Source organism: Protopterus annectens, chromosome 1.part0, assembly GCF_019279795.1.
Source record: "Protopterus annectens isolate FY-2018-M chromosome 1.part0, PAN1.0, whole genome shotgun sequence".
In the NCBI taxonomy this organism is placed as follows: Eukaryota; Metazoa; Chordata; order Ceratodontiformes; family Protopteridae; genus Protopterus; species Protopterus annectens.
The window spans coordinates 1,240,862,033-1,240,884,267 of NC_056725.1; the positions used below are offsets into that span (position 1 = coordinate 1,240,862,033).

Here is a 22,235-nt window from a genome sequence, read left to right on the forward strand (position 1 = left end):
GGTGTGCCATGAGTTGTGCTTGTATTGTTTTCTCTAGTATTTTGGAAAGAGGGAAAAGGATGGCAATAGGCCTGAAGTTGGTGGTGTCATTATTTTTGCAACCTTTGTGGAGGGGGATGATGTAAGCATGGCACCAGATAGAAGGGACGTATGATTCTTGTATAGATCTATTTATAAAAATAGAGATGGGATGGGCAATGCTGTCTGCAGATTGTTTGAGGAAGGTGGGTGGAAGGTTGTCGGGTGCATTGCAACAGGGTTTGAGTTTGAGGAGAAGTCTTCTTATACTGCTTGTGGGGATGGACTTGAGGCAGAAGGATGTGGATGAAAGTTGATGTTTGGGTTGGTGGTCCGGGCAGGAGGGGGTGGTGGTGGAGGAGGGGGGGTGGAAAGGAGGCTGATAGTTTAGCTGTGCAGTCTATGAAGAATGAGCTGAACTGGCTGGCTGTTTCAAGGTTGGAAAGGTTGAGGTCTGGGCAGGAGTTTTCTTTGTTGCCAGGATGCTTCATGAATGAGATGGAGTCCCAGAATTTTTTTGAATTTGTTGATTGCAAGGACTGGAGTTTGGAGTAGTGGGCTTTGCAGTCTTTAATTATTAGCTTTTTTGCAGTGTTTCATAGTTGCTTATACTTTAGGAGGGTGTTAGGGTTTTTATGTTTTTGATATTTTGATATTGTGTGAGTGTGTGTGTGTGTTTGTGTGTGTGTATATATATATATATATTTGTGTGTGTGTATGTGTGTATATATATATATATATATATATATATATATATATATATATGTATATATATATATATATATCTGTATCTTTAATTCTTGCTGTAATTAAATCAAAAGGTGCTTCAACAAAGTATTAGTTTTAAGGGTGTGCACACTTATGCAACCAGCTTATTGTATATTTTTTTTATTTTTTCTCCCTAACAGGTTTGTTTGTTTGTTTTTCAATTGAATTGTGCAGGTTATAGGTCAAATTAAAGGTGGGAAAAGTTTTGAAATTATTTATTATGGTCTTATTCTTTTATATCACGAAAACCTGGCATTTTAACAGGGGTGTGTACACTTTTTATATTAACTGTGTATATATATATATATATATATATATATATATATATATATTAGATATAGATAGATATATCAGTATCCAGTATAGATATGTATGGGTCTACTGAATAAGATCGAATGACTCGGTTATTGACATTCATCAGATCAACTACAAAAGGTCGAATTAACAAATGTCGGCATGCTACTACATATGTGCCTTGCAAATGTTTTGGTGCATGCAAAAGTGAAGTTTAAAGAATAGTGTCTTTGCATGGGGAAGCCCCTCCGCAAGTTGTGTATACTAACCCCAAGATTGTGTGGTCAGGGAAAGGGTATATTTCTCAACCCCCAAAATTGTGAAATATCTCACACTCTGTTTAATTCACTAAACTTTCTCGGTAAACAGATGTCAACCAAAGGGGCATTCAGCTATTTTCAGTTCCTTCATACATGTAAATAGAAGTATATCTGCTCTGTTTTATATGGCTATAGACGGACACACACACACATAGTACGTAGAAGAAAATGACAGTAATATCATGAAAAGAAGGAAAAGAGAAAAGGAAGAGAGAGAAATATAAAAAGATTACATGTGTTTCTACTAGCCATTAACATGTATAGAATATAAAGACCACCACTCATAACAGTCTTATTAAAGACATAGATGTATCTTTCTAGTGTTTTAATGTCATACTGTAAGTAACCATTGTAGATAAATGTAGTACATTTAGTTTCTACTGAATTAACATATCAAACAAAAAACATTTCAAGATTTAAATGCATGTTTTTTTTTAATTAAAGTTGATATCCATTTGCATGTTAATTTCCAATAGTCCTGCATCCATATTTCCACCAGCAGTGCATAATTTTAACATGAGTTTTGTTGACTGTGCCAACACTGTCACGTGTTAAGATATTTCATCAAGTAGTCTATATTGTGTAAAATGTATTCCAAAAATTATTTATATTGTTGTTGTGTTGTGTCTTAGGGCTTTTCCCAGTTAGGGGTCGCCACAGCAGAACTCCGGTCCGCTAATGATTGGCAGTAGATTTTTACATGCCGAGTTGCCGGCCCTGACGCACAACCTTCAATGAAGGTACGCCCATTCACGCATGTCTACACACAGAAGACGCTCTAGCTGAGAATCGAACAGGACAGCGTCTTACTGTGAGGCGACAACGCTACTGCAGCACCACCATGATTTATATTGTATTGAAGCATTTTGTGTGGACTTCTGTATTTTTGTAATGCACTGAAAGTAATCCACTGGTGGTCAGGGAAATTTAGTGTCAGGGCATTTTCCCATTTATTTTTACCAGAATAACTCTTAAAAACTTCAGTAGCCACGAGTAGTTTATGAATTGTAGGGATTTCTCTAACCTTGGATAGAATTCTGATACTTCCTGATTTATGAGAGAACAAGTATGAACAAGTACATTTTTATTCTTTATACCTCTTTACTCTCCTTTCTTCACTAACTTCCTTACAGCCAGAATTTCTGTCTAAATATATCATAAGGCTGTTTTTCCCTCACTTCTATTGCAATTCCTATTTGTATTAGACTGGCTTACCTTTAATTTCTCTACAAACTGTCTAAAATTTCTCTAAATATGAAATGATTGTCATATACCTTGTTTCCGTAACAAATGTATTTTATAGTATGTCTAATTTATTATAATTATTTAATCTGCAGATGTTTTTATTTTTGAGGATTGTAAAATTATTGTGCTTAAATGTTTTGCAATAATTTGGAGCTTTTCTCCCTTGGCCTCCGCTGAAAATGGGCTTCTTCCCAAGTTGGACTTTCCCGGTATTCACCTGTCAATAAATACATAAAGAAAAGGCATGAAAGTAATACTCTTCCATACTAACTTATGTGCTGTTCCTAATGTGGGTGTGTAGTTGTGCCTTGTGCACCCTCAGTATAGCTGTGTAGCCCCCATGCTACCTGCTTTGTTTGCTTTCGCATTGTATGTAGCTGTACCCCGGATGTATGTAGCAGTATAGCAAATAAAGTTAAGCCTGTAAGTTGTTGAGATGCTTTACTCTATTTGTGGGCTTGCTTCCCTAAGTCACCACTTGCATATTGTGTAACAGAGTAGATCACTTTATCAGAGTCCTGTGGGGTCACCTTTGACAAGAGGCACTTGTGCCTGATGTCTTAACATTATTGTCCACTGAGTAAGGATGTAGTTAATCACGTTTGTGTACCCCCATCACTTGAGCATTTTATGATATTTTTATTTACATGGGATGTCTATAATTTAGTGAATGGTAACTAATTGCATGCAGTTTCTTTGATTCTGTCTCCTGGAATGTTTTCCATTGATCTGCACTGTAAGATCTGAGTTGTGTAAGCTGTTTTTCACCCTTACTGGAGGTTTCACTATTCCCTGAAGTTGTACAACAGCAACTGCATATTTAAATATGTACAAGTAAGGGGGTACATGCTCCCCCATAAAAGCAATACTTTATTCTTTATTTTATCTGCAGTTTCAGCAAAATCGTTTGAAAAGTTTGACTCATCCACTTTTCTTTCAGTATGTTATGTATCAGATTCTTATAGCAGACCAGTTTAACTTCTCTTCCCAACTACTTGCAGTACCATGTTACATAAGGTGCACAGGAACCAAACTGGATATGACCAAATGTACTTAAAAAGCTAGAATAATAAACAAAATAAAAGCTGCGAAGGAGTTCATCAGCTATATGCTTTATTAAAGTAAGTAAGAGTTCAAGTGTTTTCATCCAGCAGAACACTTTCATCAGACTTTGAAGAGTCGTTGCCTTCTCTGGTATAAATAAGAATTGGGCAGTCATATGATTAGACATAGCCAGTCACTGTGAAAGTGCAGACATTTGATTGTTGAAAATATCAGTTATTCAAAATTAAGTTCAAAATTTAAATTAATTTAAATTGAAATTAAAATTAAACACAAGTAGTGCAGATGTCACCATGGCTAAACTAACTGTTAATTAGTGGTGCAAATGTCACCGTGGCTAACTGTCAAGAATCATCTTAGCATTTCAGTGCTTTCCATTCAAAAGTTATAAGAGTAGTCTAGACATTTTGTTTGTGTCTTTTATTGTTGAAAGAGCCACAGGTATCCATGTGTCTATGTTAAACGAGAGCGTATCTTTCACCAAAAGGTGGTTTCATTTGTATTTGAGGGATGGTGCAGGTGATTAATTCTTGGATCCTCTGGAGAAACTTGGGGTCTGAAAGGAGGTGCTTTTTTATTGCTTTGCACTCGAGATACTGAAAAGGATTCCTGACCTGAGAGCAACCAAGTAATTTTTTATAATTTTCTCATTGGTAACTTCAGCTGATCCCTGAGCTCTAAAATGCCTCTCATATTAACCTCCATGTAGTTGTTGGCATAAGCTAACAAATGTTCTGTAGTACTGCTGAATTTAAAAACATTCATCAGCACAGTTGAGCTCCCTTTATCAGCTTTTATATGTGTAGTCTTGTCAGACTTTAGCAGGTTGGGGGAGCAGTACTGATGTGAAACTTAAAAACTGAAAAAATAATTGGCAAAAATTTCTAGATGTGAATAGATTTCTGGTAGAAGGTCAGCAGTACACCCACCAGTACACAAGCCACCAACCAAATATCACTAACAGCACTACTTTGCTGATAAATATTGCAGATGGCATGCATCCCTACTGTGTCAGCTAACAGAAAAATGTGTGCTGTGTGTGTGTGTGTTTGTTTGTTTGTTTGTTTGTTTGTGTTGGGGGGGGGCAACAGAAGCAGGGAGCATTGCCCATAAGATGTACACAGCCTAAGAAGGGAGATAGAAATAACAGTTTTAAGGTATTGCTTGCCATGGTTAAATATGCAGGGGTTGGGAAGTGTGGTAAACATGAGGGCTGTCCTGACTTAAGGTCACATTTTTTTGCAATGTTTTGAACTCTGATAGCTATCAGCTAAGAAGTGTACTGCACTAAGGATTATCATAATAAAGAATGCAAAGTGTTTTGTCTAGTCATCACTACATTTAACATCTAGCAACTCATTATCACCGCTGTGGTGTGGAATGACACATTTCTAGCAGCCTACACATATCCTTGCTTTACAGAGTATTTTATGAAAAATCGACTTCAAAAGCATAAGATAAATAAATGTGAATATTTTGTGAGCAATAAAAGCTATGACAACATTATGGTGATGCTTCTTCACCATAGTCTGTCTACTTAGTTTTTTTTTGTGTGCATGTGTGTCTGTGGTGTTGGGGTGTTTGCAGGAGTTGGGATAATGACAGGCTCACTGCCTTCCTTTTGTGTCCATCACTGCTTTTCTGGATTAGATTTGGTACGTGCAGCTGAATAGTGTGCTGGGCCTTCACTGACCCCGTAGTTTGTAGCTTGTATGCTGGCATGCATCTGTCAACCACCCGTTGCCATTACATTCCTTGGGTTAAACACTGTTTTAAACATCACATGCATGTTAAAGTCCTGCACCTTGGAAAACTAACTTGTGTATTCATTTATAATTATCATTAGTATTTTTTTATATTTGTGTTTTTATAGTATGGATTGTTTTTCAACATTTTTTAACTTGTTTGCACTTTGTGCATTGATTGGTTATATCTGATCATATTGATATCTTGTTGCTTATGTAAACCAGAAGGTGGTGTTGATTCTTCAAATGTCATGAAGTCCAATGTTAGTTGTTAGATGAAACACTTGAACTGTTATTTTTTATTGTTATAATAGGATTCACAGACTGTCATGCTGTATCGTGTATATTTTACACCCAAACCACTTTACAGCAGTGTAATGAATTGGTTTGTCTAAGTCCATTTTCTGTGTGTCTTTATATGACAACCTCCAAAACCTTGAGCGGTCTAGCTGCTTCCTTCTCAGAGCTGCTGGTATAGATCAGCATTCAGTGAATCACTTATATAAACTAGATATATTCCTGATTCATTGTTCTCTGTCCACTTCCTCTGTGCTGAGTGCCATTTGACCGATGCACAGCCCTGCGGTAGAGTTAGAATTTGGATAACTTGTTGATTGAGTTGACACGTGCACTACAGCTGCATTTGTCATGTTTGCAGCAGCTCTGAACCCTCCTCTTAGTATATCAAAGTTTGTTCTACTGCTGTTTAATGCTTTGTACAAGGTAAGTCGTCGGTGAAAGAACACTTCTGCACAAGACAGCTTTTGAGGGAATGGAGGGAGTTTTCTGTCTAGGGCATCCAAGTGTCCTTGCTAGTTTTAACTAGGTTTGCCTTATCGAATATGTTGTAAGATCATCAGAACTTTGGATCTTTTATACATTAGGTAGGAAGGAATTAACTCTTATGTTCTCATTCCTGTTGCTGTTTAGTTGCTATGGTGTTTTTAAGTAGATGTTTTTGATTCTGATTTAGCCAAGCAGTGATTCTTACAATTTGACAATTTTGTTGTTTTTCTTACTAGCCCTTAGAATTACTTTGGCATTCTTTAGAAGAATGGCTGGTTCTGATTGGCACGGAATTGAAAAAGAACAAAATGGCCAGTACGAATAACATTGCTTCACTTCTTCTAAAACGGAGGAGGTCTGATGAACAAGTGTCTAGTTCTGCTGGACTTCCAGACATCATTGATATGGAAGACATGAAAGGCGCAGCAAGCATGGAGAAATCGTCATTAAACATGGTCGCTGAGAAACCAGAAGGTAGTGCAGACTGCCAGGATGTCATCTCTGTTACAGCAAACAGACTGAGTGCTGTTATTCAGACATTTTATATGTGCTGTTCCTGTCAGATGCCTCATGGGTAAGAGAAAACTGGCACTCTGCATGGTTTGCTTCTTTTAAATATATGTAGTAGTTCTATGATGATAGAAAAAGCAAAACAGCAGTGTTTGCATTGTAAAATAGAAAGTGGTTTGCTTCTTACTTCCATTCCCTAACCTTTATACTTTAAACTGAATTTACGAGCAATAACATGTTAAAAATGTAAAGCTAGGGTTTTGCAGATGAGTCGAACCTGAAGTATTCAAGACTGCTCACTTCAGCTTGTAGCCCAAAATCCCAAATTGAAATTCACTCCCCACCAAAGAAATACAAACTTTCTCTAAGGTGTGGTGTGTGACCTGTGTTAGTATGTATATCCGCTGAGAGGACCAAACTATACTTGTACAATAAACTCTCAGTTAACTGGCACCCATGGGATTGGTAGATGCCGGATAACTGTAGTTTCTGGTTGCTTGAGAGTTACTATTAAAAATAGGCCTGACTAACACTGTACCTCATACTATTTGTTTGGTTTGACTTGTTCTCAGGTTGGGGAGAAAGGGGATTTATTCTTGTCTTCCTTTTTAAAACTCTAAAACTCTGAATGTGTTAAGGTATATTTCTGCAGGGGGGAAAACAGAAAGTGCAACACATGAAAATTGTGCTGCGTTTCTTCTATTTTTTTTTTTTGCCGGTTGCTCGAGTCCCAGTTAACTGAGAGTTTACTTTAAATACATGTGTATATGTTTTTTTTTTTACTTTTGAATTAAACTGCTTGTAGTTTTGTGTGTGTGTGTGTGTGTGTGTGTGTGTGTGTGTAATTTTCCACATTCTTATTAAGATTTGAACAGAGTAGGCCAGCTTCATAATGTAGAGGGATAAAGCCCTGCCTAATTTTTAGGCGATCCTAGTTCTGTTAACAGCTCGGGTGCCTGTCTGTGTTGGACAGGTGGGATGAGATTGAGCAGCTGCTGCTGACTTGCCCACCCTGATTGGGGGGGGCAGCTATACCTTGTGACAGTAGTGACACCCATTAGGTGCACTAGATGTTCACCAGCTGGAGTCTTGGTCTGGACAAGCTTGCCCAACTGTAGGTGAGAGTGGTTTGTACTGTGTTTTTAGTGAGTTTCTTTAGAACTCTTGTCAGATTGGTCCCTTTTCTTCATTTTGCCAGTTTCAGGGGAATTCTGGATGCTTTCCTGTGAAAGTGTTAGACAGGTTCTCCCCTCCCTCATCATTTTGGTGCAGTTTTTCAGGTGTTCCACGTTTTTATATATTTATGTATTTTTTTGGTAAGGTATTTCATTGGTGTGCATTGTGTTTGTTATTTGTTTAAAAGTGTAACAGGTAAAGTTTGTGCTGTTTGATTTCTGAAAATCTTTGTTGCATTTGCATAGTTTGTCAGTTCTGTATACTCATGTATAAAGGGAAGGACTGCCGTGCCTTCAAGAAATACTCTAGTGGAACCAGGATTCCTCCACAGGTCAAACATTCAAAATTGTCAATTGCCTTGGTGAGGCACAGCTTTCAAAAGATTGTTTACTTTGCACTTTCTTCAAGCCATCTACCTTAAAAGATCACAAAAATAGATTAGAACTTGGAAAAAAAACTGAGAGCAATACAAACTTCTGAGTCTAGGCCTTTCCCAGCTACTTCCATATCTTTCCTAAAATGGAAAGCTCCTGCTGTTAAGGATTTCCCTTAGTGTTGCAAAGAAGCCATGGTTGGAATCTGCTGCTGGAGGTGTAGTTTTTAAGCTCGTTTCTGCCAGACAATGTGCATGTGTTGCTCAAGTCAAGAAGACCCCCCGCGCTGCTGTCTTTTCCAAAACCCATGGATTTTGTGGCACCCAAACCAGAGTTAAGGACACCTAGGCCCACCTTTTTGGTGTCTGGTGGACGTTATAGCTCTCTTTCCTTACAAATAACTGAAAAATAGGTATGACAGACCTTTTTCAAATGCAGCAGATTTGGTCCTAGATCTCATCCACTGCTAACATCAGAGGTTTCCAAGCACTGTCTTTGCCAGATTTTTCAGACAGACCTTTCCTCACTGGACTTTGTTCGAGTCCCATTACCATCAAAACCATTGGTCAATCCATTTATTTTAGTGATAGTGTTGATGGCTACCTCAGAATCAGTGCCTCAGCCTCATTTGCCTCAGTGTTGATTCAGTTGTCAGCAATGGGGCCTTGAACTCAACCTTCTCTGGCTGATTCCCATCTTGGCATGAGGGGGATTGATGCTTTCAGATTGCCACTGGCCTTTTTTGTTTCAGGGTGAGTAATTGTTATCTGAACTTGGTTTTTCAGCACTCCACAGCAGCATCTTCAACCTTAGCTGAGGTGACCATGTCTCTTGTCAGCCTTGAGTCTCTAAACCATCTGGTGGACTTTGTCCTTGGAGTTGACTTTTTTTGGAATCAGATTTTGGGACTGACGTGGCTGTTTCCAGCTCCTTGGTTGTATTGACTTCAGTCTCAGGAGTGGAGTTGACAGGTCCCAATGCCTTCTAGCAGGCATGCATGCCCAGGTCCCTGCCAGGTGCAGTTCAGAGTATGTGTTACTTGGTTCCAGCTTTGCCTGCATCAGCCTTGCCTCCCTTTTTGACCCATTGACAAGATACCAGTCTCTTGTTTAGCTCAGTCTTTCTTCTGTGTGGACTGATGTTCATCATGTTTCACTGTTGCAGTCATTACTCTTGGATTATCCTGCTGGCAGGCTACCCGCAGTCGGCCAGAATTCCAAAGTCTTGGTCTGGCGTCTGTTGCTGTCGCCTCTTCCATGACGTCAGTGTGCCAGGGGTATAAAAGATGCAGCCGACGCCATTTTCTTCAGTCTTTCTTGCCGTGCGGTGCCTGAAGCAAAAGCAGTTCACAAGTGCCGGTCAGCCGACTCCTGAGATTTTCAAATCTGAATTTCAGAACCGAAGTCTTCATTAAAGCTAAGTACCCCGTTGGGGAAACTTTTTTCTTGCTCCAGACCGATGTCAGAAAAAGTTAACAATTGTATTTCTTGTGGGAAGCAAATACCTCATAAGGATTTTCACTCATACTGTATTCCTTGCCTAGGCCCTGATCACAACCTTGCTAGCTGTTGGTTTTGTGCTAGATTCAACAAACGCACTATCAAGCGTCAGTTTGATTTTGCTTTTCATTACTTTGGCCGAAGATTTAATTATATAATGCTGGCAGAACAGCCGACAACCGGAGTTTACAAAAAATGGAAGGACAAGGATAGGCATCCGAGGTCCAAAACTGACGACAAAGCCTCTTCTAGGCCAGTCACCGGTTCTCAGTGAGGCGCTTTCACAGCCCCTGGAGCCCGCTACCTCAGAGCCACAGGCCGCTACCGACTCCCACGTGGAGCCGACTGGGCCTCTGGTAACTCAAGGTATTGGACACTCGGAAATCAATCCCTCAGATGGGTCCAGAGCCGCTGAGCAGGCATCGGCTTCTGAGGGTGTCTTCAGACCTACACAACTATATGTTAAGCCATCCTCAGCTAGAAAGACAAAGACTAAAGCAGCTATAAAGACAAAAACAATTACAGCATTCGCCTATTCAGACTTCCATGCCTAAAAAAAACAGTTGCTCAAAATGGCCAAAGACCTAATTACTTTGATCAGGGGCTCCCATCCCCCTCCTGATAAGAGGCCTAGGCAAGAGACAGAGTATGATTCTTCTGATCAGGTATCTATTACCTCTGATTCCTGTTCTGAACAGGATTACTCCATGTTTCCCTATGAGGATTCTGATGCTGAAGAATCCATTCCTTCAGCCTCTCCTCCTGAGGACTATACTTTTGGGGAAACACTGCATACTATGAGGGAGCATTTCCACTGGGAGAGCCAAGATTATTCTGAGTCTAAGAAAAGGCTCAGAGACTTCCTGCTTCTTCCTCAGCACAGACCCCTTGCTATTCCACCTGTTCTAGACATTGTAGATGATGTATTTTCAGAGTCCGGACTGTCCCCTGACTCTTTACCCCCTGCACCTGCTAAGCCAGTCAGATACTACAGGGTCCCGGATTCTCATAAATTCCTATATAAAAACCCCGCTGCTGACCCAGAAACTATATCTCAGGGTCCCAAGGGGGTTAAAGCTTCCACTGCAAAAAACCCTATCCCCTCTGATAGGGATTCTAGGGCTCTAGACAGATGGGGGAAAAAGTTTACACTTCTGCCACCCTGCCTGTAAGGGCTTTAAAATGTCAATTTCATATGCTTAAATATCAGCAATATTTAATGTCGCTGCTTAAACAGGAAATGTTGGCAAATACTGAATGTTCAGAGAACAAGGAATTGCAGGATTTATTGCATGCAACTGAACAAGTGGGAAAGCATACTTTGCAATGTGGTTATGATTCACTGGAGGCCTCTTGCAGGGCCGCTGTTACAGGTTCTGTTATCAGAAGGCATGCTTGGTTAAAGGAACAAAATCTGCCTGATCATGTTAAAGCAAAATTATTAGATGCACCATTACAGCATGATACTTTGGTACTAAAGCAGAAGAGGTGTTGAAAAAATGGAGGATAAAGCAAAATCCATGCAGACAGTCAAGGATTTCTTACTGGTATAGCCACCCAGGTTTAGCAGGAACTGGCCTTCTAAAAATTGGTCCTTTCCAGTCTCAGACAGACCACAAAGAGGCAGATACAGGTGTCCCAGAGTCAGATCTCAGCCCCAAGGCTTATACAGGCCTAAATAATGGGGTGCTCCTACCTCCAAAAGTGGAGAAGACAAATCACAGCCTTACAGAAAACAGTCCCAATGACTTTCCACTACCAGTTCCAAGCAGTTTTCTTTTGACAGCCCATTTAGGGGGAAAACTAGCACTTTTTTCATCAAATTGGCAAATGCTTACCCAAGACAAATGGGTTCTGAACATAGTGTCCCAAGGCTACAGGTTCCATTTTCACACTCTACCAAGGTCAAAGGGCATGCCAGACCTGCCACACAATCAATGGACAGAGGCACAAAAACAAATTACAGCCCTCATGGACATGAGGGCCATTCAGCAAGTACCACAACAAGAGCAGGGGCAAGGATTTTACTCCAACTTTTCCTAATACCCAGGAAGGACAAAACCTGAAGACCAATTCTGGACCTGTCTATACTAAATACGTTTCTGGAAGTTCCAAAATTCAAGATGTTGACTCTTCAGCAGCTACTGCCCATGTTGGGCAAGAGGGCTTGGCTCGTAACGTTGGACCTAAAAGAGGCATACCTGCATGTCCCAAGCAGACAGTCTTGCAGAAGATACCTCAGATTCATAGCTGGCTCAATGCATTACCAATTCTCTGCACTGCCCTTTGGCTTATCTACTGCGCCCAGGGTCTTTACAAAATGCCTGGCACCAGTAATTGCGTTTTGCAGACAAAAAGGAATTCAAATATATCCCTACTTGGACGACTGCCTAATTCAAGCAGAGAACAAAGACACTCTTCTACAGCATCTGGCGTTTGTAAAAAGATAACTAATTGGCCTAGGGTACACAGTAAACAAAAAGAAATCAAAACTAGTACCCTCTCAAGAGATAATATTCCTGGGTGCAAGCTTAAATACAACTGCCCAGATGGCTTATCTCACGCCAGACAAGCAAAAACAGACTACTTACTTCAAGAAATTGGCAACAAAAACCCACTTATCTGCAAGGAAAATCCTGCAGGCCTTGGGTTTCATGGCATCCTGCATTCTACTAATTCCATATGCCAGACTGCATATGAGGAAACTACAATGGTATCTGAAAAGTGTTTGGACTCAGCATTGCCACAGCCTGGAGACAGTAATTGTACTCATTCCCTGCCTACAACAGGAGTTTCTATGGTGGGCAGAAGCCTGTCACCACAACAAGGGTCTGCCATTCAGTTTAGCCACAGCCAGACAGACACTGACAATGGATGCATCAGATTATGCCTTGGTGGCCCATATGGCAGGAAAATGTATTCAAGGCACATGGCCTACAAACCAGATGCATCTTCACATCAATCAAAAAGAGATGCTAGCTGTTCAAAATGCCCTGACAGCTTTCAAGGACTTGCTTCATCCAGGACAATTACTGATAAAGACAGACAACACTATGGTCATGTGGTACATAAACAAGCAGGGAGGTACTCATTCCTACCCCCTCTGCAGACAAGCAATGACCTTATGGGACACAGCATTGGCTTTTCAAGTTCACCTGCAAGCACAATTCATGCCAGGAAAAACAAATACTCTGGCAGACGAACTAAGCAGAAACCTCATGGATCCCCACGAATGGAAACTGGATCCACAAGTCTTCAGGATGATAATAAGGAAATGGGGATGCCCAGACATAGATCTATTGCCTCCCCTCACAACTGTCTATTGCAAAGATTTTGCACAAGGATTTACCACAAGCAAGCATAGAAAGTGGACAACCCTATCCTTCAGCTGGAAAAATCTAACAGTATATGCTTTCCCCCACTACCTCTCCTTCCCAGACTACTCCTAAAGGTCAGACAAGAGAAGCCAAAAATGATTCTGATTGCACCAGACTGGCCACACCAGCACTGGTACCCAATCCTAAAGAGCTTGTCTCAAGGTCCAGCATGGATATTGCCTCAAACTTCTCACTTGCTGACCCAACAAAACAATCAGATCCTGCACAGCCAACTCAGGACCTTAAATCTGGCAGCATGGCGGATAATGTAGCCATTCAGAAAACTCCTCTTTCAAAAGCTGTTATGGATGTTATCTTGGAGGCCAGGAGGCCCAGTACCAGAAAATCTTATGCAGAAAAATGAAAGAGATTCTGTGCTTGGAACCAGGAACAAGGAATTGACTTGTCGGTACCAAATATTCCTCAGATTTTACAATACCTAACTGAGATGCTGAACAAAGGCCTTTCTTTCTCATCAATTAAGATTCATGCCTCTGCCATTTCTGCACATTACAGTACAGAACCACGTACCTTTTCTCATCCTTTAATAAGGCAGTACCCCAGAGGGGCCAAAAACATTAGGCCTCCAAGGAGAGCACCAATTCTGGCCTGGGACCTCAATTATGTTTTGGAAAAACTCACACTGCCTCCTTTCGAGCCAGCATCAACAGCGGATATTAAATTCGTATTCTGGAAAACAGCTCTGCTCCTAGCCATAACCTCTGCAAGGCGAGTCTCGGAGTTACAAGCACTCATGGCTGTGGAACCTTACATCATTTTTCATCCAGACAGGGTTTCTCTGAAGACAAACCCTATATTTATGCCTAAGGTTGTGTCCAGTGTGGCCCTCAATCAAACCATTCACTTGCCTACCTTTTACCCAAATCCACAGAACAAGGGTAATTCTGCATTCTTTGGACATACACAGGCAGTTAAGCTTCTACTTGGGCAAAACTAAAGATTTCAGAAAGACTGAGCAACTTTTAGTGTCATATGCTGCAGGATCACAAGGAAAGGCTATCTCTATTTCTAAATGGATAGGCCATTACATCCATTTCTACTATTCTCAACATGGCAAATCAGTGCCTAAGGGCATTAGGCCTCATTCCACCAGAGCAACAGCCACTTCAGCAGCCTTCCTCAGAGGAGTACCAACCAAAGAAATCTTAGAGGCTGCAACTTGGAGTTCAGTGCACACATTTACAAAGCACTACCACTTGCCTCTCTACTCTAAGTCCAGAGCAGGCTTCGCCACTGCAGTTCTGCAGGGCTTCATAGCCTCTCCTAATCCTATTTAGCCCAACCACCCATCCTCAGCTTTGGGATTCAACCCAAGAGTAATGACTGCAACAGTGAAACACGATGAACATAGTACAGTTGTGTACCTACCGTAAATGTAGATGTTCGAGTGTATTCACTGTTGCAGTCCAGGTTACCCACCCACCATCCCCCTTCTCTTTGTTGGGACTTATCTGCACTTCTCTATCCTATACAACCTTGTTGGTGTATTTGCTTGTAGATGAAGGAAATGTTATTTTTGTGCAAGCATTTCTTATTGATATATTTTTCAGCCTACCTATTTGGGGCACCTGACATCTGGGGCAAGAAAAACTGAAGAAAATGGCGTCGGCTGCATCTTTTATACCCCTGGCGCACTGACGTCAGGGAAGAGGCGACAGCAACCGACGCCGGACCAAGACTTTGGAATTCTGGCTGACTGCGGGTAGCCTGCCAGCAGGATAACCCAAGAGTAATGACTGCAACAGTAAATACACTCGAACATCTACATTTATGGTAGGTACACAACTGTACTTTCCTTGTTGGAACATGTGTAGTAGGCTACATGTGAGAGGAATCATGTGGACTTCCTCATGGTCTCCCACCCAGGATATAGATGGTAAACAAGAGTTTAAATCCTCCACCTTGCTTCCTGAACTTATAACCGATGCTATACGGTCACTGGACACCCTCTCTGATTCAGAGTGCCCCCTGGTGGAGGCCTTCCATACAGCTAGTTCTTCCTCTTGAGTGGTTCAACCTCTGGATGAAAAAGTTAAATTGGTTATGGACAGTGTTTTTAAGAATCCTTTTCTGATGTTTTCTATTCATAAGTGGCTAGATGGCATTCTTCACCTACCCAAAGACTGCCCATCTTGTTGCAAAATTCAGTAGGGAACTCTAAGAAAACTCTAAAGGTGGAGTCAGAGTCCTTGTACCCTAGATCAAGAAGTCATGTTACTTGGATAGATTTGAAAAGGGGCTATTCTTGTTCTCCATCTTTATCTTTAGGGTATAAAATTACTGTGATCACTTACAGAGGTTGTAGAGAGATCTGGAGTAGGTGAAAAATTTGAAAGTCAAGATTAAATTGCACTTCCAACTCTTAACTTCAAGATCTGTTTCAGTCTTGTCCCTCCGTGTGACTCGCAGTGCAGTAGAAGGTAAAAGCCAAGGTGTCAGTCTTGCAATGTGCTGGTACACCTGGTTCTGCTTGATTGACTTCTCTGTGAAGGCTGAATCTTAGGTCATCAGTACCCCATTTTGTTGTACCTTGCTGTTTGGTGAGTCCATAAAAGCTGATTTATAGAGAAAGAGGGCAATACTGTCTTCAAAGTTAAAGTTTCAGGTTGTTCAATATCCATTTCCCAAGATGGTTCACAGTCCCTACCAGCTTTGGTTTCAGTGGTCTAAAAATGACTTTTTTCAAAGTTTTGAAAAGTGGTGCAGAAGAAGCAGCAATTATTAGAATGAACATGCCGCCAAGGGATGAAAAGGATTTCAGCAAAACAATCAATGGTCGTGTTGTCCTTCCTTAGGATGGCAATTTTTAATCCCCGAGGACTGCCTGACTACTACTGCCTAGAGGCAGTCAAAAACCATCTTTTTTCATGTGTCTCTATAGCAGGCCGTAGCATGTGACAAGTGAATAAGAGACACTATATCCAGTGGCTACAGAATTCCTTTTCTTATTTTGAAATTTATTGAAAAGACCAAAAGGAGGAAAGCCAAGTTAACCTGATAGCTTCCCTTTTAGCCTAGACAGTTGTGGTTTCTACTGATTTCTTGGACAGGCTTCTCCATTTGGGACCTACCAGGAGTCTCCTGTCCCACCTATCTGGTTGGCTTCATCAGGACCTAGACTCTGAGATGTTATTAACCCATATGATTTCCCCAATTCCAGTAATAGCCAGTGTTCCTATTTACCAGACAGAGGGTGGCCCATGTCATGACATCCACCCAGAGACCAGGTACCAGAATAACAAAATTTTTGAAATTGGTATACGTCCCAGATTGGGTCATGGCAAGAGACATAGACCTATTTACAGCCCCTGCCCTTTGTCTTAAATTACCTCCATCAGGTATTTAATTTGGGATGAGTTTCCCTTCTGTTAAAGTCCACTTGGCTGCAGTTTTACATTTTCACCAGGGAAAAACTCTTGTACTCTAACTTTGTTAAAAGTATGCAGAGAATTCCTGACACAAATCTTCCTTTATCATCCTCTGGTTAAGTCTGCTGTTCCTCTGAGACCTATACTTCATGCTGGAAAAGCTTAATCTGTCTCCATCTCAAACAGCTTCTTCTGCAGACTTGAAGTGCCTTACATGGATTACTTACCTCAGCACAAAGGACTTCAAAGTTGTTGGCCTTGTGTGCTCATCCACCATCTCTTGTTTTCAATGTGAATAAAGTTTTCGTGTGTACCAGTCCTTCCTTTATGCCAAAGATCAACACCGTGTGCAGTGTTAATCAATTAATTGACCTCCCTGTTTTTTTTTCTGAGTTACTCAAATATAGGTTACTGTTCAATATTTATTGCACTTTGTGGATGTGCACCAATAGCACAAAACTTATTTGGATGTAGGTAAGGAACTGTTGTGGGAATTTCAATGGTTTGTGTTATTTTCTTCCAAAACAATTGATCTGAAGTAGTTTACTTCATTTGGCCTTCAACATGTGGGATACCAGATCCCTATCGGATCCGAGCCGGCAACTGTACTAGCATCTGCTCCGAGCTCCAAGCTCCTCCCCTTACCCATAATACACCTCCACTACCTTCCAACCCCCATATCTCATTTGCTGTGAATAGCTAAATCGTCTTGATCTCTAGAGCTCCAGGTTGTAAGTGGGTTAAAAACTTTAAAATATCTCTTTTTTTTTTCTCTCTAAACTTTAGGTAGTGATAGTGTAGGTTCCCCTTTCTCCTCCCCTCGCTTGGTGCGTCGAGTTTCTAGTTTTTAGAGTTGTTAGCTTAGTTTAGAGTAGTTGTGTGTGTTTTGCTTCCCATCCCCCCTTCTCAGTGTGTTCTGTGTGTATGAGTGTGGTGAGTGGGTGTTTCAGTAAGAAAGAAATAGCATTCTTTTTTCAGTTATTCTTTCTTCTGATACCATGGCTGATAAGCCTATATTCAAAAGATGCACTGAGTGTGACCATAAGTTATCCCCTGTGGATGGCCACACTCTGTGTGTTACATGCTTGGGCGTGGCCCATCTGAGCACATATTGCACTGTATGTGTGGGGTTTAACCCACGCGCCATTAAAGACAGGAAGGCCAAGTTGGCCCTGAAAGGCCTTCTTCCCCCCTTCTGAGACAGTTGCTTCATCTTCGGCTTTGGTCACAGTGGCTGCTGTGGCCACCTCTCCTTCTTCTCTTCCCCTGGTTTCTCCTCCTTCCCAGGCTGGGACTCAACCTCCTGTGCAAAAGCCTGTGGAAACAGAGAGGAAAAAGGGCAGAGAGAAGGAGAGAGAGTCGAAGTTGAGGGAAAAACGTAAGAGGTCTCCAGACCTCCCTTCACCAGTCAAGACTCTTAAGGATCCGTGACTCCCCTTGGCTCTGATCTCAGAGGTTCTCCCCGGAGCCGGGGGAGACACGCCCAACTTCTAGGGCCTCGGTGCCCCAATCCGCAAGGTTGGAGTCCGTGGCCTCGTCGAGGTCCACCCGGTCTTTGTCTGAGGTCAATGTGGATAAAATGATGAGGTTCATTCATATTCTGATCCAGATGGGGATCTTGCCAGCCCCCTTTCCCTCAGGATGGGGGAGCTCGCTTCCTTTTTTCCAACCGATATCTCCTTCTCCGATCCATCCATCGGGTTCGGAGTATTCGGATCTGAGGATGGCCTTAGTCAGGGGGTCGGTGCTAACTGTACATGCTTCCTCGATGCCGACAGCTGACTGGAACATGTCGGATCCGATCAGCTTGGATCCGAGCCGCTCTCGGAGCCGGGGCTTGGGTGTCAGATCTGAGGGAGTGGAACTTTTTTCATCGGCTCCGCCTTTGTTGGGCCAAGTTCTCTCCCTCTGAGCTCCGTCCACTTCAGGCCCAGCTCCGATTCTCTCGTCGGACCTGGGGAGACTGGCCTCCATATTGGTTTCTCAGGAGGTTTGTTCTCCTTTGGCATTTGACATGGTGGAAAGGGTTTTTTCCACTGAATGGAGACCCCTGAATGCCCCCTCAGACTCCACTCAGACCCCCTCGGCTTTTTCTACGATCCCCATCATTTTACCAGAGGGACAGCCCATGTTCGAGGAGCCCCAGACGGTTCCCCCTGAGGAACAAGTGGCTTGTGAGTTCCCCCGTAGAGAGCTGCCTCGCAAGCATACATGCAAGAGGGGGCACTTTGACTCCCCCGAGTCCCTCACTTTGCATATGGACTTGGATAATGGAGAAGGTTCCCCTAGGTCACCTCCCGAAGATGTCTCCTATGGAGACATCATGGAAATTCCTTCGCCAGCGAAGAGGTTGGTCTGCCCCCAAATCTTCTTATGTTGAGTCCGTGTTCCTAGAGGCTTTTGGCATGGGCTCATCTACTTCCTGGGTGTCCCCTCTCGCGGATCCTTTGGTGGACCTGGTCACCTCGAGGGCATGGAAGGACCTCGCGGGTATGGAAGGAGCCAGACACCATGGAACCAATTCCAAAAAGACCCGGCAAAATTTTGAGTCCTCCCACAGGCCAGCATGGTACAAGGGCTCCCCGTAGATGCTATGGTGGTAGCAGCAGCCACAAAGAAGGAACTTGCCCAGGAGAGTTCCACGGTTCATCCTGCTGACAGAGTCGCAGATGATGGACCGTCTAGGGAAGCGGGTTTACGCTTCAGCTATCTTTTCTATTAGGGCATTGAACTACATGGCCCATGCCACCAGACTCCAACGCGACCTGGTAAAGGAGCTGGAGGAGTCTCCCCCTAAGTCCATGTTGCAGGAGGACAGGGTCTCATTTGTGAGGATGGCCACTTTGAAAGCAGTATCCAACATGTCCATGCGACTCCTTTCACATGCTCCTGAAGGAGTGGCTAGGGCAGCTGGGTCTGGCGTGTCCATGAGGCGCAACGCCTGGCTCAGATTGTCAATTTTCGGAACCTTTCAAGGCATCCTTTGCCAATGCCCCTTATGATGGCTCTACTCTCTTTGGAAAGACCGTCAAAGAGACGTTAGTCCAGAGTGAGAAGGACGAGAAGACACTGTCTGCTGTTGGAATCCACTCCTCGAACTCTCAAAGGTCCTTTTCCCGGAACCAGAGAGGGCAAAAGAAGACGAGGTTCTGGAAGTCACAGTATTTCTGGGACACTCAGGGCTCTTCTTCCCCCAGAGGCAGAGGGGGACAGAATGGACGCCGGCCCAGAGGCAGAGGGGGTCTGAGGAATTTTGGGCCTCAAGAACCTTTCTCTGACAGACCCAGGCAGCAACCCTGAGGGGTGGCCTAACTGCTCTACTCTTGAGGCAGTTAGGGGACGATTGTCCTTGCACCTAGCGGTATGGGAGTATCAGACCGCTGGGTGCTTCAGATCATATCCAGAGGATACTCTATCCCCTTTGTGGGTCCCCCCAAATCTTCCAAACACCTCCGGGACGTACCACCCATGCAAAGGGAGGCAGCAGCACAGGAAATTTCCAAGCTGCTAGAAAAACGAGCCATCGAAAAAGTCCCCCCAGATCAGTCCAGATCAGGCTTCTACTCCAAGTTTTTTTGGTGCCAAAGAAAATGGGGAACTTGAGGCCCATTCTGGACCTTTCTACCCTGAACCTGTCAGTTGCCAAAGAGAAGTTCTGGATGGTCACACTACAGTCCATCATGCCGTACCTGCAAGAGAGCGACTGGATGTGCTCGTTGGACCTCCAGGATGCTTACTATCACATAAAGATGCACAGAAGCTCCAGGAGGTCCCCCGCTTCTGGCTAGGAATCGATCATTACCAATTTCGAGCCCTGCCCTTTGGTCTCATCACAGCCCCCAGGGTGTTCACCATAGTGATGGCGGTGGTAGCAGCTCGCCTGAGGTTTCAGGGGATTCAGGTCTATCCGTACCTGGACGATTGGCTCCTTACTGCTCCCACCAGGTGTCTACTCTCCCAAACCAGGGATTATTTCCTGTTCATTGCCCTACGTTTGTGGATCATAATCAATGCATCCAAATCACTCCTAGATCTTGTACAGGTGATAGACTACATTGGCGCCAGGATAGATACTTTACAGTGCAAAATCTTCCTGACCTCGGAGAGAGTGCAAACCCTGAGGATGCATGCCTCCCTGATCTACCACTCTCATCTCCCAATGGCGGAATCAGTGTTGCGGGCCTTAGGCTCTATGGCAGTGACCATAACTTTTCTCCCATGTGCCAGGTTACACATGAGAATTCTACAGTGGACTCTAGCTGTACAATGGTCCCTGTTGGAACTGCCATTGGCATATCCAGTTCAACTCAGTCGAGTCTGTCGGTCATCCCTCATATGGTGGATGTGTTCTCCAGACATTTTGGAGGGATGACCCTTTGTTCCAGCCCTGGCCCAAGCCACAGTGACCACTGATGCCTCCCAACTCTGGTGGGGGGGGCATTGTTCGGGCAGGACAGTCCAAGGCCTGTAGTCCCCTGTAGAGACCAGCTTGCAGATAAATGTCTTAAGAGATGAGGACGGTTCTTCTAGCGTTGCAGGCCCTTCATGCCTTTCTTCCTCTGGGAACGATTGCAGTTCAGTCAGACAACATGTCAGTGGTCTGGTATATCAACAAACAGGGAGGGACCAGATCTTAGCCCTTTTGTCCCGAGGCCATGAGAGTGTGGGAATGGGTGATCTCCACTGGTCATTTTCTCATCGCAACACACATTCCAGGACGGTCCAACATCCTAGCGGACATGCTAAGTCAGACTATTCTGATGCCTTACAAGTGGCCTCTGAATCTTTCAGTAGCAGAACAGATCTTCCGCAAGTGGGGTCAACCTTGCTGCGATCTCTTCGCATCTCCTTCCAATGCGTAAATGCTCTAGTTCATGCTTGGCCTTCCGGTCTTCTGTATGCTTACACTCCAGTACCTCTTATTCTGAGGTTTCTACAGAAAGCTCGTCGGTCCCGTTTTGGCCTCGGCAGGTATGGTTTCCCTTCCTTTGGTCTCACCTTCTGACTCTGCCTTGGATCTTGGATCCCATTCAGGATCTGATTTCAGGCATTCCTCATCAGAATCTAGACAGTTTGAAGCACACAGCTTGGCTGCTCCAGTTCCCGTGAATGCCAAAACTCCTGGATTATCCTCCTCAGTTAAGTCTATTTTGGTGGCTACTCATAAGTCTTTGACCAGGAAAGTTTATTGCAGCAAGTGGAAACGTTTTTCCCTTTGGGCCTCTCAAAGGAGTTTAGACCCCTTCATGGCTCCTATTTCCACCATTCTTGATTTTCTAGCTGATATTTTTCAACATGGAGCTAGTTCTTCTTCTGTCAAGGTTCAGTTGGCTGCCATTTCTCATTTCCACGTGGGTGAGAATTCTGCCTCTCTAGCCTCCTTTAGACTGTGTAAAGCCTTTATTAAAGGCACCTTTTTGTTATGCCCCCAGGTCAAGGATCCTGTTCCCCCATGGGACCTTACTATGATTCTTCAAACTTTGGTCCCTCCACCTTTCGAACCTGCTGCTACAGCAGATCTGAAGTATTTATCTTGGAAAAGAGCTTTTCTGGTGGCTATTATCTCTGCCAAAAGGGTTTCAGAACTACAGGCCTTTTCCATCAAAGTTGCTTACATGATTTTTTACAAAGATAGAGTTTCTCTTCGGACCAATCCATCCTTTTCTTCCTAA

At 43.0% G+C, this 22,235-nt stretch overlaps 1 protein-coding gene across 1 annotated transcript in view; it reads left to right on the top strand.

Moving 5' to 3' along the window:
* The window catches only part of HACE1 (HECT domain and ankyrin repeat containing E3 ubiquitin protein ligase 1), a gene marked incomplete in the record, with an annotated part of 1,502,717 nt that overhangs the window by 773,863 nt on the left and 706,619 nt on the right, over positions 1-22,235 (top strand). Inside the window, 1 exon segment of the mRNA XM_044065909.1 lies at positions 6,475-6,812. Coding sequence (XP_043921844.1) covers positions 6,475-6,812 — 338 coding nt within the window.